Raw genomic sequence first — 19,110 nt, 5'->3', positions numbered from 1 at the left:
TAACCCTAGATTTTTTTTTCCCTAACCCTAATTACAAGACAATTTACAATGACTAATTAACCTACTAACTGGTACATCTTTAGATTTTGTGAAGGAGACAGGAGCACATGGAGAAAGCCGTGTGGAGCATTCCGTGGGGAGGGCATAGAGATCTCCTACAGATAACATCGGAATTGAACTCCAAACTACGATTTCCCCTGAGCTGTAATAGCATCGCACTAACCGCTCCACTACCAGAGTGCCCAATTACCTGAATGTGGTGTTAGGAAATCCTGAGGACGTTTGAGCTCAAGTATAACAAGCAAGAACATTGTACTTGTTAGGAATCTTCCCAACCCCAGAACACAGTTATATGAGTCCCATAAGATAAATGCCGACCGAGATCCAGGAATTGACTTGGACTAAAGGTAATCAACTGGATTACCAATGAACTTCCTTCCATAAGACATGGGGTAGAATTAGGCCATTCAGTGGAGGCCATGTCTTCATGTATTTTCAGTGGTTGATAGATTTGTCATTGTTCAGGGCATGAAGCGATGCAAGGGAAATTGAGGCTGAGGAAAAATTGATTAGCCAAGACTAAATGGTGGAGCAGATGGGCCAAATGGCCTAGTTCTGCTCTTGTATCTTTTGGTCTAATAAGATCAAGTGTGCAAAATCCAATTGTGTTCTTAGCTCAGATAAAACAGTCTTGTGTCTACATTAAAACCTTGCTGCAACAATTCTTCAATAATCATTGGTGAGTAATTTTCTCACAATACATCGACCATTTCCAATAAGGAATGAGTCAATCTCTCACATCAAATGCAATGGCATTTTCATTGTCATCTCACCATCTCTTTGACCCAGTACTGTCAGGAAGGGGGTACAAGAACATCAGGACCACGACTGCTTCTTCCCTCAGGCTGTGAGACTAATGAATATCCTGCCACTATTCATTACTGTCATCGCTATGACAGCGAACTGTTTACTGTTCATTTGTGCTGTGCACTACATACATTTTTGAGGTTTATTTTAATAACTTATTTATGGTACTATTTTAAGTGCTATGTATTTTGTGGGTGCACTATGGTCTGGCAGATCGTTGTTTCATTTGGTATATATGCATAGTCAGCTGATGATAAATAAACGTGATCTTGGTCTTCAAGTGCACTATTGATATGGAGGGTCACCATTGACCAGAAATGTATTTGGACCAACCATAAATGCTGTGATTTACAAGAGCAGGTAACCTGTGTAATCCAGGTCAATAATCCACCATCTTGTTTTCCTTAAGCTTTTCCACCGGCTGCAAGGCACAAGTTCAAAGTATAGAAGAATACTGCTTTCCTATATTAGTACAGTTCCACAGCACTCTGAAGTCTACGTGAACAAACACAACCTGAGAGCTTTGTTCCTATTTGTGAACATCACTAAAAGCCTGTTCTGTTCCATCCATGTTGATGTCAAGACCAAGAAGGCTTCCCAGAGCCTCTACTTAATCAGAAAGCTAAGGAAATTTGGCAATCAACCCTTACTAGTTCTTATCAATCCACTATAGAAAACGTCCTGTCTCAATGGATCATGGCTTGGTATGACAACAGTGCGTGACTGAAAGAAACTGCAGAAGGTTATGGGCACAGCTTAGCACATCACAGAGACCAGCCTCTTTCTCTCTCCTCCCCCCCCCCCCCCCCCCATGGACTATCTATGTCATTCATCTCTATACCTTACTTTGTCTCAATAAAGTAGCCAGCATAATCAAAGACCTCATTCACTCCAGAAATATTCTTCTTCTGTCTCCCATTGTGCAGGAGATGAAAGCATGTACAAACATTTTCAAGGACAACTTCTATCCCTCTGTTGTCAGAGTCTTGAATGGACTACATGTATGTCACAAAGAACGCTTAGCTTTACAACCTTCCTTGTTATGACCTTGCACTTTCTAGTTTATCTGCACTGAAATTATTTGGTACCTTTTACACATAATTGTTGTTTTGCCTTATTCAAATTCAATGCACTGTGTAATGATCTGAACTGTATGAACAATATGCAAGACAAGCTTTTCATTGTATCTTGGTACACGTGACAACAATAAACCAATTCCAATACATTCACACTTTTGTTCCACCCTCCTGTGGGAATTTTCCACTGTTCCTTTATTGATCCACTTTGTGCAGTAGTTCCCATTCATTGCCATTTTCTCCAGGGAAATTGGGGACATTATCTTTTATCTTATTTTATTAATGGTGTTATTCAATAAATTAATGAGTCTAGAAATAAAATTAGAAAATGGGTCTTGAAAGTAAAACACAAAATGAGCCAACAAATACGGTGGATTCTGGTTTATTGAACCATTGATTAATTGGGCAGTTTCTTATTTGGGGCAACTCAACAAACAAAAACTAATCAAGAAAATGGTCATGATTCCCTTCATTTATTTGGGACATTATGTCACATAATTGGGACAGGAGATTGTTGCCAAACAGTTTCTTACTAACACCACTGGTGTGCATTTGTGTGGATGTTAGACTACACTGTGCTCAGAGTGAACAGATTTTAAATGGCGTCATTTGTATGTGTTTATGTTCAACGAACAATTATTTTTGTCAGTGGTGAGAAATAATGGTAAGACAATTCAAAACTGTCTTGCTCACTGGTTTCAAGATTCTGGCTTTGATATTCCAGAAGAAGCTGGGAGTGAAAATGAAACAATTTGAAGGTATCGAAAATCATTTTAAATGTTACAACAAAAATGTGGATTTGGAGCATGAAAGCACTTTGAAGAGAGTCCATTATCTGCACTAAATATCTGCACTGATTTTATTTGTTTACAGTCAATAATAAGAACATGTTAGCATACATTGGATGAATTCCTCACCTAATTATCAGGAACTAAAACAGTTTTATAGTACTTTAGTACTGGTAGTGCTGTAATTTATTCTATATTTTAAAACAATTTGTTACTCAGTTTCTACAGGGAGAAGCACTGTTGATGTTTCGGGCAGAGACCCTTCGTCAGGACTAACCAAAAGGAAAGATAGTAAGAGATTTGAAAGTAGTGGGGGGAGGGGGAAAAGGGAAATGATAGGAGTAGACTGGAGGGGGTGGGATGAAGCTAAGAGCTGGAAAGGTGATTGGTGAAAGTGATACAGAGCTGGAGAAGGGAAAGGATCATGGGACGGGAGGCCTCAGGAGAAAGAAAGGGGGAGGGGGAAGCACCAGAGGGAGATGGAGAACAGGCAGAGTGATGGGCAGAGAGAGAGAAAAAAAAACAAACAACTAAATATGTCAGGGTTGGGGTAAGAAGGGAAGGAGGGGCATTAACAGAAGTTAGAGAAGTCAATGTTCATGCCATCAGGTTGGAGGCTACCCAGCCGGTTGTTCCTCCAACCTGACTTTGGATTCATTTTGACAGTAGAGGAGGCCATGGATAGACATATCAGAATGGTAATGGGACGTGGAATTAAAATGTGTGGCCACTGGGAGATCCTGCTATCTTTGGCGGACTGAGCGTAGGTGTTCAGCGAAATGGTCTCCCAGTCTGCGTCGGGTCTCACCAATATATAAAAGGCCACGCCCGGAGCACCAGACGCAGTATACCACACCAGCCGACTCACAGGTGAAGTGTCGTCTCACCTGGAACAAGTGCCACACCTGCCCTTACACTTCCTCCCTCACCACCATTCAGGGCCCCAGACAGTCCTTCCAGGTGAGGCGACACTTCACCTGTGAGTCGGCTGGTGTGGTATACTGTGTCCGGTGCTCCGGGTGTGGCCTTTTATATATTGGTGAGACCCGACGCAGACTGGGAGACCATTTCACTGAACACCTACGCTCGGTCCGCCAGAGTAAGCAGGATCTCCCAGTGGCCACACATTTTAATTCCACGTCCCATTACCATTCTGATATGTCTATCCATGGCCTCCTCTACTGTCAAGATGAATCCAAAATCAGGTTGGAGGAACAACCGGCTGGGTAGCCTCCAACCTGATGGCATGAACATTGACTTCTCTAACTTCTGTTAATGCCCCTCCTCCCCTTCTTACCCCATTCCTGACATATTTAGTTTGTTTTTTTTCTCTCTCTCTCTCTGCCTATTCTCCATCTCCCTCTGGTGCTGCCCACTCTCCCTTTATTTCTCCCGAGGCCTCCTGTTCCATGATCCTTTCCCTTCTCCAGCTCTGTATCACTTTTGCCAATCGCTTTTCCAGCTCTTAGCTTCACCCCACCCTCTCCGGTCTTCTCCTATCATTTCCCATTTCCCCCTCCCCCTCCCCCCCACTACTTTCAAATCTCTTACTATCTTTCCTTTCGGTTAGTCCTGACGAAGGGTCTCGGCCCAAAATGTCGACAGTGCTTCTTCTTATAGATGCTGCCTGGCCTGCTGTGTTCCACCAGCATTTTGTGTGTGTTGTTTGAATTTCCAGCATCTGCAGATTTCCTCGTGTTTGTTACTCAGTTTGCCTCCTGTGTCAACTATTTCCATGAAACTTTGACTAACAAGGGAAGCCGCCTAATTGGGCTAAAATGTACTGGTCGTGATGTATCCCAATCAGTTGGAATCCACTGTACTGGAAATGCTAATGTCAGGCAGTTTCTGCGAGGAGAGAAATGGTGCTTCATCAGAATATTTTTGCAAAAAGAGTGAGTTTTCATCAGTTTAACTTGCGCCTTTACTAGGTTTGCTGGGATTTCTCTTGTGCTTTTGTTTCCATTGGATATGGGAAATTGGAAAGTAACCTGCATATATTGTCTGTAAGATAACTTGCAACATTATCAAAGTAATTCTCAGTAGTTTAAAATTTGAATGTTTTGGTAGCTCTCATCAGTCAACTCCTTTTTGTTCTGAGCCTTTGGAAACTTTTTCCATTTTCTCAATTGTGCATTACTATCAGTGAATATAATCATAACACCCAGGTCAACATTGTGATTCCACTCTTTCCATAAATCACCCAGATACGCGTTCCTTTGTCAAAAATTATTTTTGGAAAGGATATTTGATACTATAAATGTAGTATTACTTGTGCGTTAGATTTTTATTTGGAAATATCCTTTCATCATTTAACAGCAGAAGTGACTCCTTCCAGATGCAGTTTCCTTGCCACCATTAGTTTAACATGATTTTATGTTTGACCTATTATTTTATGTTGATTTTTTTTTAATGGCCTTCTCTGGGTTAATGTAAACCCATTTACAGTAGTAGCTAACACGAGGAGTGGAAAATGGTATTGTATCAGTCTGGTTGAAAGCCAATTATTAATAGACTGGTCTTTGTACCATCTCTTGACAGATTTGCATTGATCAGTAAGAGTGTCAAAGTACAAATCACAGATCAGTTTAGTTCTATGTCATCACACCAGAACTCCCCTCCCTCTCTGCTACACACCACTTAAATCTCATCTGAAGTTAACCATCTTTATCAGTTAACACCCTTTCTAAAGAGTTGACAACTGAACAAAGAAAATGTAAAACTTGGCTGTGTAGATATCTGTAAACAGATTGGATTTTTCCATAATATATAATGTCTCTAGCGATAATCCTGTAGGAAAATTGTGCTTATAAATGAAGGGCAGAAATGTAGGAGCTGGTCTTTCACTTTCATAGTGGCTTCTCTCACTCTCGCATCAGCATTTAGCATGGAAAGAGGCAGTAATTGTTTCAGTTTTGTACCCCTATTTTTCTTTTGTTGATAGTGGGACAATGTGTGCAAATTCAGAATCAGAATGTGAATGTGACAACTGTTTCTTTCAACAAATCAGGTTTCCAAAGATAAATTATGTGTGTTTTTTAATGGATTGTGAACCTCATTTCCAGGAGCAGATATACAGCATAGAAACAGGCTTGTCAGTCCAACTCATTCATGACATCCAAGGTGTCTATCTGAGCAGATCCCATTTGCTTGCATTCCATCTATATTCCTCTAGCAGGCATTGCCAACACGGGGTCCATGGACCCATCAGTTAATGGTAGGAATCCATGGTGTTAATAATTTTTTAAAAAATGGTTGGGAACCCCTGTTCTAAACCATTTTCTATCCATGCACCCATTAAAACATTGTAATTCTACCTGCCTCCATAACTTCTGCCAGTTTTGTTGCATGCACCCACCACCCACTGTAGAAAAAGTTGCCCCCCCACCACTGGTCCGGTCGCTTTTTAAATCCTTCCAGTCTCACGTTAAATGTATGCACTTCAGTTTTAGACTTTCATTCTGGGCAAAAGGCAGTGCTAAATCCACCTTATCCATGACTTCATGATTTTATCCCCCTCCTATAAGATTACAGAAAAATTCCTGTCCATGTCTATGTAATGTTTTTCCTTAACTATCCAATGGTTAAGGAAGAGAGCACACACATTGTAAGGCATTTTTCAGGGCCCTGGATCTCCCAAACGAGTTCTCAACTGCTGAACAACCTTTGCAGTGTAGACATGGTTGTATTACAGAAAGGAGACCTTTTCCATTTCTGTGCTAGAGTTGCTTTCTGGGTTGGTCAACCAGTTTTGACTTGTGTTCCAAACACAAGTCAAGTGTGTTGGATGTCCAAGTTTACAGACCAAATGCTGCCTGGTTAACCTTGTTTGTTCAAATATTCCATCAACATATCCACTTATTTCCTTCCCACTCTCTCTACTATGGAGCAACTGTTAGAACATAAAACATTACATTACAGTACAAACCGTTTGGTCCATGGTGTTGTGCCAACCTTAACTTTAAGATCAATGTAACCCCTTCTTGCAGACCTCCATTTTCCAACCATTCTTGATCCTGTCTAAAAGTTTCTTATATGTCCTAAATGTATCTGCCTCTCTGGCAAAATGCTTCAGACATCCACCGCTCAGTTTTAAAAAAAAAAACACTTGCTTCTGACATCCTCCCCATACTTTCCTCCAATCACTATAAAATTATGCTCTTGAATTAGCTACTTCTGCTCTGAGGAATGGGGAGTCTGACTATCTACTCAATCTGTGCTCTCGTCTTGTGCACCTTTGATAATGACCTCTCATCATCCTCTGCTCCAAAGAGATAAGCATACCTCATTCAACCTATCCTAATAAGACAAGTTTTTTAATCCAGGCAGCATCCTGGTTAATCTCCTCTGTACCCTCTCTAAAGCTTCCATATCTTTCCTACAATGAGGCGAACAGAACTGAACAGAATATTCCAAGTGTGGTCCAACCAGTTTTATAGAATTGCAACATTACTTTGCAGCTTTTGAACTCAGTCCCCCGACTAATGAAGGAAGCACACCTCAAGCCCTTCTTAACAACGTTGTCAACTTGCATGGCATCTTGTTGACCTCAAGATTCCTCTTTTCCTTAAAGTCTGGCATTAACCCTGTATTTCACCTTCAAATTCAATCCTCCAAAGTGAATCACTGTTAACTTTTTCAGGTTGAATATTAGGATAAACATGCTGAGTAGATGTACCCAGAGAAGTTCTACATTACCAGAATATTGAGCTTTTTGAACAGGTTCTGTCATTTAGCTTATGGAGTTACATCATGGTTGATTTGTATATCCATTCCATTTATCCAGCATTGATCCAGATCCTTTGATGCCATTTGCAGATACTCTGGACTTAAGTTAATTGGGACAGATTGGGACTGGTACATTTTGGCCCAATTAAGCAGCTACCCCAGTTAGTTTTCCTTGGAAACAGTTGAGGCATAAAGACAAACGGTAATAAATTATGTATTTAAATGAAATGCCGAACAAATTGTAACACTACCATTACTGATACAGTATAAAGCTGTTTTAGTTCCTAATACTCGTAAATGGAAGAATTCATCTACGTCGCATTCTTCTGACTGTAAAGTGAACAAAATCAGCGCAAACATCTAGTGTAGATAATTTTCAGCCTCCATGCAATGCTATCGGCAATTGGATCCTCCATATCCTTTTAATTGTAACATTCATGATGATTGTTAATACCTTCAAATTCTTTGTCATGCTTAACTTGAAGTAGTAAAATTATTCCCATCTATTTCTGGTATCTAAAGGCCTGAATGCTTGAAATCGCAGTGAGCAAAAGAGTTTGGAATTGTCTTCAGAATCAGAATCGGATTTAATATCACCAGCATATGTCATGAAATTTATTTCTCGGCAACTATCAGCAACAAAAATCACTCTTTTTTTGAAGACAAACACTCAACTGACACTATTTAGAAAACTATTCACTCAAAACACATAATAGTGTTTAACAGGCAATTCTAACAGTTGAGTGACTTTGATATGTTAGAGGTTCTGTGCCAGGTTTGTGGGCTGAGCTTGTTCTGATCCAATTGTGTGACCCGTTGAACTGTTCAGGGTCTAAACCAGCATATTTGGCCTCCTAGGTCAAAACTAGGTAAGTATGAAGCATTTTGGAATCCATCTAGATGTCACCAACAAGACGGAAGATGAGGATTGCCCTGATCCATGAACTAGCAAGCCTAAGTTGGGGTTTATTTGCCTCTGCTGTAGATGGGGATATTAACCATGCATAAATGTGGAACAGGTGTTACCATGGTGACAAGAGACTGCAGATAATGGAATCTGGAGCACTATGTACATCCAATGCAGGGTCTTGACCTGAACCAGCAACTTCATTTGCCTCCACAGAGTTACCTGGTCCATTGAATTTCTAGTGTTTTGTTTTAAAGCCATCTTGCCATTGCCCAGCTCAATGCTGAATGATAACTCATTTAAAGGGAACATGAGGGAGGAACTTCTTCACTCAATGTGTGGAATCAGCAGCGAAAGTGGTAGATGTGGGTTTGATTACAACATTTAAGAGAAATTTGGATAAGTACATGGATGGGAGGGTTATGGAGGGCTATTGCAGAATAACAGTCCGTATGGACTAGATGGCCAAAGATATCAATAAGATTGAAAGACCACATAGGATGTTGCTGGGGCTTGTGGACCTAAGTTACAGGGAAAGGTTCAATAGGCTAGGACAGGCATGGGCAAACTACGGCCCGGGGGCCATATGCGGCCCGTTAAGCTTTTTAATCCGGCCCGCAGAACTTGATGAAATTATATTAATAAACCTTGTTATCGTTTTTCCCCCGCAATTCTGGCGTTTTCCCAATAGATGACGCACTCTATATACATTGACCTTTGTTGAGGTGCAGCGTATTACTCCACATTTGCGCTTTTTCTCTTTGTTCGGCTCGACCTATTTGTGTGAACAGGCGTTCAGCGTCATGAACATCAACAAAGCCAGCCACAGATCCAAGTTAACTGACCAACACCTCAGATCCATCCTGAGAATCGCCACAACAAAACTAAATCCAGACTTTGATGCGCTGGCTAAAAAGGGAGACCAACAACACTGTTCCCACTGAAATTAAAAAAGTTTCTTCGTTGTGTTATGTAAAAAATGCATTTGAAAATATTTTTTTCAATAAGCCTTACATGTTACATGTCATTTCTGTTAAGTGATGGACATGAGTAGTGCGCAGGTGCACGTACGTTCTCAAAATAAAAAATGCGCTCCAGATCAAATAACGCGCTCCGCATACTGGCGCGCTGTCAGGGTTCTGTCCTTGTGCTGGTCGTTGTTGAGTTTTGGCACAGGGGACAATTGAATAAGAAGGAGCAGGACAAGTAGACCTGCATCTCCTACCGTTTTTGAAATAAAGACAGGCAGGAGGAGAGTGATGATGATAATATCTTGAAGGATAACAGAATTTTCAGTGCTTTAAAATAATAACTGTTACTATTAAAAAAAGCTATTTTATTCATTTAATTTTCAGTGTTTTAAAAGTCATTTCAATAAATAGCTAACTACCATGGGACTTCAAAGACAGATATTTTGTTGTAATGCATTTGTTCATTTTCAATTGAAATTAAAGCACATGTTTTCTACATATCCCATGATATTTTATTTTCTCTTATGAGGTGTATTACCAAAACACTCCGTCCATCTGCTCCTGGTCCGGCCCCCCGTCAAATTTTAGAACCCTTTGTGGCCCACAAGTCAAAAAGTTTGCCCACCCCTGGGCTAGGACTTTATTTCTTGGACTGTAGAAGATTGAGGGAAGATTTGATAGAGCTATTCAAAATTATGAGGGATAGCTAGGGTAAGCGCAAGCAGGATTTTTTCCTCTGAAGTTGGGTGAGACAAGAACTAAAGGTCATGGGTTAAGAGTGGAAGATGAAATATTTAAGGGAAGCACGAGGGGTAACTTCTTCCCTCACAGGACAGTGGGAGTGTGGAAGAAGCTGCCAGTGGAAGTGGTGGATTGGAGTTTGAGTTCTAGACAGAATAGTAATCTTATTACTCTGTCTGGGTTGCCAGCGATGGCAACCATCATTTTCCTATTCAGTTAGCATAACACCATAATCCTTCACAAAATCAGTAAACAGTAGGGGGAGAAATGAACATATCTCACTTCGCGTGGTCTCACCAGTGCCCCTGCCAAATATCGAAGTCACGAAATCCTTCTGTTTTCACTCACATCATGTATTTTCAGCCCTGTTGAAGCTGAATGAAACCTGCAGGTGGTCTTGCATCTTATCAAATAAGGAATTAAATTACAAATGGGCATTGAATGTTTCTCTTAAAAAAAAGTGGCGGTGATAATCAGGAGTTTACCACAGAGCAGGCAACAGCACAGCACTGAATTGGTAAATGTTGAAAGAAGTCATCAAGCCAATTAGTCTCGAAGCCATATTATTTGCTAAGTTGTGGTGCTGTGTAGTTACCAGACCAGCTGTATGCTGAAGAACGGAAAGAGCTCCAGGCAGAATGGGTCCATCTAAGCAAAATCCATTTTTGTTTTATAAAATCATGTTTCGATCAACACAAGATTCTGCAGATGCTGACAATCCAGAGTAACCGAGACAGAATGTTGGAGGAACTCAACATGTTAAGCAGCATCTGTGACAGGGTTCTCAAATTCTAGGGGACCACGGACCCCAGGTTGGGGGCCCCTGATCTATGGAGAGGAATGAACGGCCGATGTTTCAGGCTGAGAGCCTTCATCAGAACCCTCCTAGCATGTTGCCTAACCTGGGTTCCTCCAGCATTTTGTGTATGTTACTCTTGATGTACTATATTTGTCGTTCTGAGGAACAAGCAACAGCACTGAGGCATGTGGGAGTAGAGTTCCTCTGAAGGGCACAGAATAGGCCTGTCTGGCCCTTCGAGCTGCACAGCCTAACAAACCCCCAATTCAATCCCAGCCTAATCACAGGACAGTTTACAATGACCAGTTAACCCACTGGTACGTCTTCGGTCTGTGTGAGGAAATGAGCGTCCAGAGGAAACCCATGGGGAGAACGTACAAACGTCTTGTAGAGATTCTGGGAACAAAGCCGCTGGTTTCTCTACAAAAAGTGGGCGTTCAAAGCAAATTTATTATCAAAGTACATGTCACCGTACACAACCCTGAGGTTTGTTTTCTTGCAAGGATGCCCATTAATTCCATAATAGAATAATAAGCACAATAGAATCAGTGAAAGACCACACCAACCTGCCGTTGATGGGTCAGTGATCAGAGGATTTCATGGGAAAGCATTACTGGATACTCTTTTCCAATAACTTTCAAAGCAGGATCTGCCACAAAAGTCAGTGATATCTTTAGAACAGCGTTTGTTACTTGAAGTATCATATTTGGGAAATTATCACCACCAGGAAGTATGACTAACATACAGCTCCATATTTTTATTGAAGTGAGTCAAATAGAAGCTTGTCTACTGGCAAGGTCGTGCATATTTTTGAGTTTGTTCCTCTGTGTATTTACATTTCCTTCTTGATTTGTGAAACATGACAAGATCAATTTCGTGTTTTTTTTTATCTCTCCCCACAAGTATATGCCCTGCATACCAATGTGATTGCTGTATTTAATTCCTTCAAATCTAGCCAGTGTTTATATTGACGATGCTGCCTTTATTAAAGTGGCAGGCCATCCTATTCCATGGAGAGCATTCCGACTGATTTGCAACACCATTTGGTACGGAGACACCACTGCAAAGGATTGGAAAAAGCTGCAGAAGATTGCAAGCTCAGCCAGTTCTGTCATGGATGCCAGCCTCCACAGCTTAGAGGAAGTCTTTAAAAGGTGATTGCCTCAAATGAGGCATCCACCATTAAGGACCCCCCACCACCCAAGACAAGCCATCTTCTCATTGCTACCGTCAGGGAGGAGGTGCTGGTTGTCTGTCGTGTCTCACGATGACAGGAAACCTGTGTGGGCGAGTTTTTAAAGTGGAAAAGCCTTTCAACTGGGGCAATTCCACTCTCTCGACTTCAAAAATCCAGGTCCAGTGGTATGAACAAGCATCACAAACTGGGGATCTCACTGAATTCCATTTGCCCAGTCTGCTAGAGCTGGCTTCACATGCTAGGGTTCATGGTCATTTTCCCCTTTCTTTTTGCCTCCCCCACTCCCCAGCGAACCTTATTTTGTTTTTTCACTCTTCCTTTCCAGTCATGATAAAGGGTCTCAGCCCAAATGCCAATGTTTATTTGTTTCCATTAATGCCACCTGATTGTTCAGAAATCTGATGGTGGAAGGGAAGAAGTTGTGTCTGTCGTACCAGGGTATGAGGCCTCCAGCAGCCCTCACCTGGTTTAGCCTGCCTTTCGAAGTGGTGTACCGGGGAGTAGCCATTATCCCATGCAATCAGGGAGGAGGTACAAGTCCTTAAAGACACAAGTTTTAGGAACACCTTCTCCTTCACCATCAGATTTCTGAAGGGACAAAAAACACAAGATTTTGCAGTTACTAGAAATCCAGAGCAATGTACTCAGAATGTAGGAGGATCTCAACAAGTCAGGAGGCATTAATGGAAATGAATAAGTGTTTGAACTTGGGGCCAAGACCCTTTCTCAACACTGAAAAGGAAGGGACATGGGAAAACCAAAATAAGAAGGTGGGAAAGGGGAAGAAGACAGTGAACCATGAACTCTACCTCAATGTTTTTGCTCTAGTTTTGCAATACTTAATTTTATTTTTAATATATTGTAATTTATAGTTTGTGTATTGCACTGTACTGCTGCCTCAAAACAATAAATTGCATGGCATGTCTCTGAACTTTGTTTATTTAGCCTGACAGATCTAATTTGGCACTTGTGTTAAGTTAAACTTACTTCCCTGTTGTGCTAATGAGGTTTAGGGCAGTAATGAAGGTCCTCCATTGGTCTTAGTCGTGTTCAGGGCTTCCTTCATTGTACCAGTAACAACTTCTCAGTTTTCACAACTGTCAGCCGTGCAAGCCCTGGTGGAGACTCAGAAATACCATCGCACTGAGATGTAGAAGGATTCTTTCTTGTTGTTTCCATAATTTGTTTTAACAATCAGGGTTTTTAGCCCTAAGTTGAACACTCGAACCTGGTGGACTCGAAGACTGGTGGACCACTCTTTGTCTGTACCTCAACCCTTGACCTGTTTGACTTAGTGAGCCTACCAAGAGCCAAAGCAAAAAGCCCTTACTGCATAACTCTTTGTGTCATTAAGGCATGCAAACTCCAAACCACTACAAGGTTGTGGTCATCTTGGAGGATGTTAAGTCAAAGAGCGACCTTTATTCTTCCTGATCAGGATCATCTTGGGTTTCCTTTCTGATTTTCAACAACCACAATGGTTCACTTTTGAAAGGAATCAAACAGCTATCTGTTATGTAAATGGAGAGCAATTGTAGACTGGTGGCATAGTGGTATCAGTGCTGGAGGTTCGGGGCGAGAGGTCCCGAGTTCGAATCCAGCCAGCTCCCTTGCACGCTCTCCATCCATGCCTGGGTTGAGAGTCAACTTGACCTCAAAAAAAAACCTGAAGAGGGATGGGATGATCAGGTTTCTGATGCCCAAGACATGCCGTATGATGAGCAATCACCAAAAAGATCGGTACAAAAAGCTTGTCATGACGACACCCGACAACTTCACCGGGATTTAAGGGCGCGCACACAGTACAGAGACACATAGGTGTTCTTGTACATGAATTGCAAAATGTTAGCTGGCAGACAAGTGCAGCAATTTGTTGGAAGGTACCTGGCATATTGGAAGTAATCCAAAATGGCTCTGGTGGGCTAATTCCAGGCTGAGAGGTCTGTCTTGTCACAAGCAGTTAAATGAACTAGAAGCACTTTAGTGTTTATAGGAATGAGGAGCAATCTTATTAATGCAAATAAAGTCCTTTTTAGGAGCATGATGGCGTCAGTGGAGACGAGAAGACTGCAGATACTGGACTCGGGTAAAAAACCTGCTGCTGGAGGAATTTGGCAGGTCACGCAGCATCTGTTGATTTGGTGGCGAATATTTGTCAACTTCTTGGGTGACAATATTGTGATGATTCCATTAGTGCGGTTATAGGCACTACTCACGGAAGGTGGTGAATATCTGGTATTCTCAATTCCATAGGGCCCTTGCCTGGTTATCTACTGCAATTGAAGATTGGCTTGTCATTTCGCTGAGCGCTTCTGCCCAGCTCGCGAGAGTTGACCCTTCCAGCTCCCTAAAGTTTGTTTTCTATCCTTCTCTCACTCCCGCTCTGACTTGTCTTTGGGCTGATTCTGGGCTTCCAACTAAACCATACTGATCCAACTAAACTCCATAGTAACTGTAAGGGACTGCACCTAGTAGGCACATTGTAGCTTTACAGACAATGTTGATTTGTGCAAAGTTGTTGAAGTTGGCCATCCCACCTAGTACTTTTCTCCCTCTCCTCCACTAGAAATTCCATTTTTCATTTGTCATTTCTTTCCAGACTCCTCATCCTTTACCACCTTCCATTGGGCAGAAAATACAAAAGCCTGAAAACAAGTACCATCATGCATAAGGATAGCTTCTACCCCACCCCAGTAGAGCTATTAAAGGTTTCCCTAGTATGATCACGTGGACACTTGGCATCACTATCTGCCTCACTGGGATGTTGTACCTGATTGTTTACTTGCATTGCACTATCTCTGTAGCTGTTAAATTTTATTCTGCATTGTTATTGTTTTACTTTGATCTACTGTGTGATGATCTGATCTATATGAACAGTATGCAGTATAAACTTTTCATTGTACATATGATAATAATACACTGCCAATTCCATTTTTCTAACACCGACTAGATTTGTCACCCTCCCCCATCTGGTTCCCACCTACTCACCCACGTGGGTTGCTTATTCCTTGTCCTACCCTTCCTTTCCACTCTCCCAACTGCAGATCATCACTTTTCTATCTGTCTCCACTTGCCACCTTACAATCTCACACCCCCGCCTCTTCACTTCTTCCCACCTGGCAACATCTGCCCCATATTTTCCCTTATTTGTTTACACCTCTCACCCACCAACCTTGATCAATAAATGTGCTCATCATTCACCCCCTCCATTCCTGATTCCACCAGTCACCAACACCAGTCTGCCTCACCACCCACCCACCCCCACTCCCTCTCGTCACCTTGTACTGGCCATCTTCCCTCCACACTCTGTCCTCAACCTGGAATGTCAACCATTTCTTTGTCTCCACGGACACTTATTGACCCACAGAGCTCCAACAGTTTGCAACTTTGATCCCGATTTCATCATTTGGAGTCACTTCTGTCTGTGTCAGTAAGCTTGCTTAGTTCCAGTTGTAATTCTCCCTCATCACCTTCCCCTTCCCACGTGCCCTTTGCTTGTTTTGTGCTTGGAGACTTTGAAATGAGGTTCAGGATTATTTTATGTCGTTTCCAGTATGCAAGTGTAAAGGAGAACAAAATAGTTATTACTCTAGATGCAGTTCACCAAAAAAAAACAGATAAAGAACACAATAATAAAAAACAATAAATAATAAATACATAAGATAGCTTGTATGCGTTGATTGTATATCCATAAAGTGATGCTAGGCACAGGAGTGTCAGTATATAGGTGACTGACAGGAAATTATGAAGTAGTGGTGGTGGGGTATATGGAGGGGTGAGTTAGTAAGTGAAGGTGCTGATCAGCCATATTGCTTGGGGAAAGCAATATTTTAATTTCATTGCTATAGCATGAAATAGGCCCTTCCAGCTCTTGAAGCTGCCCTCCCAGCAAATCCCCCAAATTCATCTTGGCCAAGTTTGCAATAACAAATTAATCTACCAACTACCAATTGTAATGTCTTTAGACTGGGAGGAAACCCACACAGTCATGGGGAAAAGATACAAACTCCTTAGAGACAACGGCAGGAATTGAACCCTGGCCCCTGTAAAATGTCGTGCTAACCACAACGCTACCGTGCCACTTCTGCCCTCGGTCAAGAAGTATCAGTGGAGAGAAAGGAGCAGTTAACATTTCTGGTTGAGTCTAGTGGTCCTGGTATGGATGCTACCTGGGTTCTCGTCTCCGCTGGAAGTAGGACAAGCAGATGGTGAGCAAGGTGGGTGGGTTTCTTCATGATGTTACTGGCCTCCACCCAAAGGCACCAAAAAAGAGTTTAATATTCCTTGGCTGAAACATGACTTGGAGCTGGCAGAATAGTTGGGATCTGCTGACACCTTCAAATGCAGCAGATCGCCGTCGCTGCGCACTAACAGTAACATAATAGTGCCTTTGCGTGATTTTGTTTTGGCCAATCAATTCTGTGAAATTTATAAATGGAACAGGCAATGTTGGTAACGGCTTATTTTCGGTTTTGGTAGAGGTGGCTAAATTCAAGTGGTGGTGTGAATGGCAAGGGGGAGCAGAGGAGATCAAAGGGTTCCTTTTTACCTCCTCTATCATTCCCTAATATCTTCACACAGTTTAATGAGTCAGTTCTGTTACTATTTAACAGTTCCTTTCACAGTGTAAAATTTTCCATCTCAGGCAAGCCATTGAAATCAAGTGGGTGTTAAATGGAATTACTGCTGATGGAAACTATGTGCAGAACCAATGATAACACAGCTGCCGGGCAGCATCAGCTGTTTTTTCCATCTTCCCGTGCAAAGCCAAGCTGATTAGCATAGATATCTGACCATGTGCTGATGTCACTACTTTCCATTCGAAGTTCATTTTGTCCCAGTTGGAACTTGCTGGTTTTGTTCAAGAATTTGCTGTCTCACACTGGAAATCTTCGGAGAGTAATCACTCAATTCTATATAAGCCAGAGCAGTGCACGGCAGCTTGTAAGTCATAACGATCACATTGGATCAGCAGCCTTGAAACTCCTTTGCAGTTATTCAAGCTGTGACCAGCGAAACCATGCATCTGCAGAGCCTTAAGTGCAACAGGATTCTGATTGCTTGTTTGCCTGACAATGAAGTTTTTACAGATGGTGATTTACGGGTAAGGAGTGGGCTTAACTATATTTCAAGAAAACAGCTCGGCGTTGACAGTCCAGTTTCAACTTATCATGCTGATCCGGAACTGGACCTGATAGATGCAAGTGGCAGTGAGAATGTTTGGAATTTAACTTGTACGCCACGCGCTAATTCAGTGTGTACTCCTGTTGGAAACTGATGTTAGGAATATCTTGCATTGATTTCTTAATTCTCCGCACATCACTGATGTGGAATGAAGGACAATTTGATCCTCTGTTGCAAAATTCTTGTGTTACTGTGAGTTTAGTCCATTTTAGGGAAAAGATGGGATTGTGCACGAAGATGGCAGATTTTTGTCTTGATGCTGTTGGTGGTGTTTATTATGTGCAAACAAAGTAGTATCTTTTTGTGAAATTCAGGCACAAGGTTATAATGGATTGTAAACTGTCCGTTGGGTTCAGGTCATGTACTGATCGTGGAAATGAGGCTATACTACAAGTGCAGAATAGTGATTGTTGGAATATTAACTATTTGCGAGGAGATGTCAAGAAAATAGGAATATCCTGTTTAAAATTGTGAATATTTGAATATTTCACAGACTGGTGTAGCTGCACCTTGAGGCTCCCGGGGAAAAGGTTTGCTTCATTAAATCAGCCATTCAAAGTAAAACCATCAGTACTGGAATTGTTAATGTAGCTGAAGATATTTGCCAGTTAAAAAAATTATGAATAGATTCCCTCAGTAAATCTAAAATTAGTTTGAAGATTTATGTACATTGGCTTAAAAATTATTTTACATTGAAAATATCCTGAGGGGTATAACTTAATGCTGGTTTAACCTTGTTACAGTTTGACTTTTAATTTCATGTGTTGCATCTATTTTGTAGTGTGTATTGATGTTGATTTTGATACATCAGAAATGTGAACAGATTTTATTATTTTGTACTTGTGAAAGGAATATTTTCCATTTGAAAGTGAAGTTAAAAGTTATCATGACTAAATCTGACAATTGGAACTTAGGCCAAAATGTCCATTAGGAAATAACCAACTTTATTTACTTGTGTACACGCTGGGTAAATCATTCCTAAAACATGGAGTACAGCACAAGAACAGGCCCTTCAGCCTACTGTTGTGCCAAACCAATTAATTAGTAATCGAAAGACAATGAATCCCTTCAGCCTACACATCCATATTCTTCCATTTCTCTCATTCATATGTCCATCTAATCATCTCTTTAAAGTCCATTTCTGCCTCTGCTACTACCCCCACCACTCTGTAAAAGCCTGTTCCTCACATCTCCTTTGAAATTACTCCCCCTCACCTTAAATAAATATAGTCCGGTATTTGGCATTTCATCCCCTGGGGGTGGGGGGGGAGGGAAATAAAAAGGTAATCTCTGTCTACTCTATCTATGCTTCTCATAATCCTATAAACCGCTATCAGGTCTCCCCTCAGCCTCCACACCTCCAGAGAAAGCAACCCAAGTTCGTCCAAACTGTTACTAGACATGCCTTCCAATCCAGGCAACCTGGTAAGCCTTTTCTGCACCCTCTCCAAACTTTGTAATGGGATGACCAAAACTGTATGCAATACTACAGATACGGCCTAACTAGAGTTTTATAAGCTGCAATTTATCATCCTAACTTTTGATCTCAAATACTCAACGAATAAAGGCAAGCATGCTCTGTGCTGCCTTAACCACCCTGTCAAATACCTGTGGAGCCACTTTCAGGGAGCTATGACCTTGGACCCCAAGTTCAGTCTGTTGATCAACACTGATAATGATCTTGCCCGTAATAGTGTACAGTCTCTTTGCATTTGACCTAGCAAGGTGCAACCTTCTCATTTGGCCAGGTTAAACTCCATCTGCCGTCCAGGGCGGTCTGCAGATAACAAATGACAGAGGTAGATTGAATTAACCATATAACAATTACCGCACAGAAACAGGCCATCTCGG

The 19,110-nt window shown here is 41.5% G+C and overlaps 1 protein-coding gene across 2 annotated transcripts in view; it reads left to right on the top strand.

Annotated features, from left to right (window-relative positions):
* The window catches only part of LOC132393529 (calcipressin-1-like), an 89,684-nt gene that overhangs the window by 47,830 nt on the left and 22,744 nt on the right, over positions 1-19,110 (top strand). Inside the window, exon 1 of one of the 2 annotated variants that reach the window (XM_059968910.1) lies at positions 16,945-17,179. The exons of the other annotated variant lie outside the window; for it this stretch is intronic. Coding sequence (XP_059824893.1) covers positions 17,096-17,179 — 84 coding nt within the window. The 5' untranslated portion in view covers positions 16,945-17,095. Of the gene's footprint in view, positions 1-16,944; positions 17,180-19,110 lie in introns of those variants that run through there. 2 annotated transcript variants of the gene reach the window in all.

Source organism: Hypanus sabinus, chromosome 4 (genome assembly GCF_030144855.1).
Source record: "Hypanus sabinus isolate sHypSab1 chromosome 4, sHypSab1.hap1, whole genome shotgun sequence".
NCBI classification, from domain to species: Eukaryota; Metazoa; Chordata; class Chondrichthyes; order Myliobatiformes; family Dasyatidae; genus Hypanus; species Hypanus sabinus.
The sequence above is the reverse complement of the archived record's forward strand: the minus strand, read 5'-3'. Positions and strand labels throughout refer to the sequence as shown.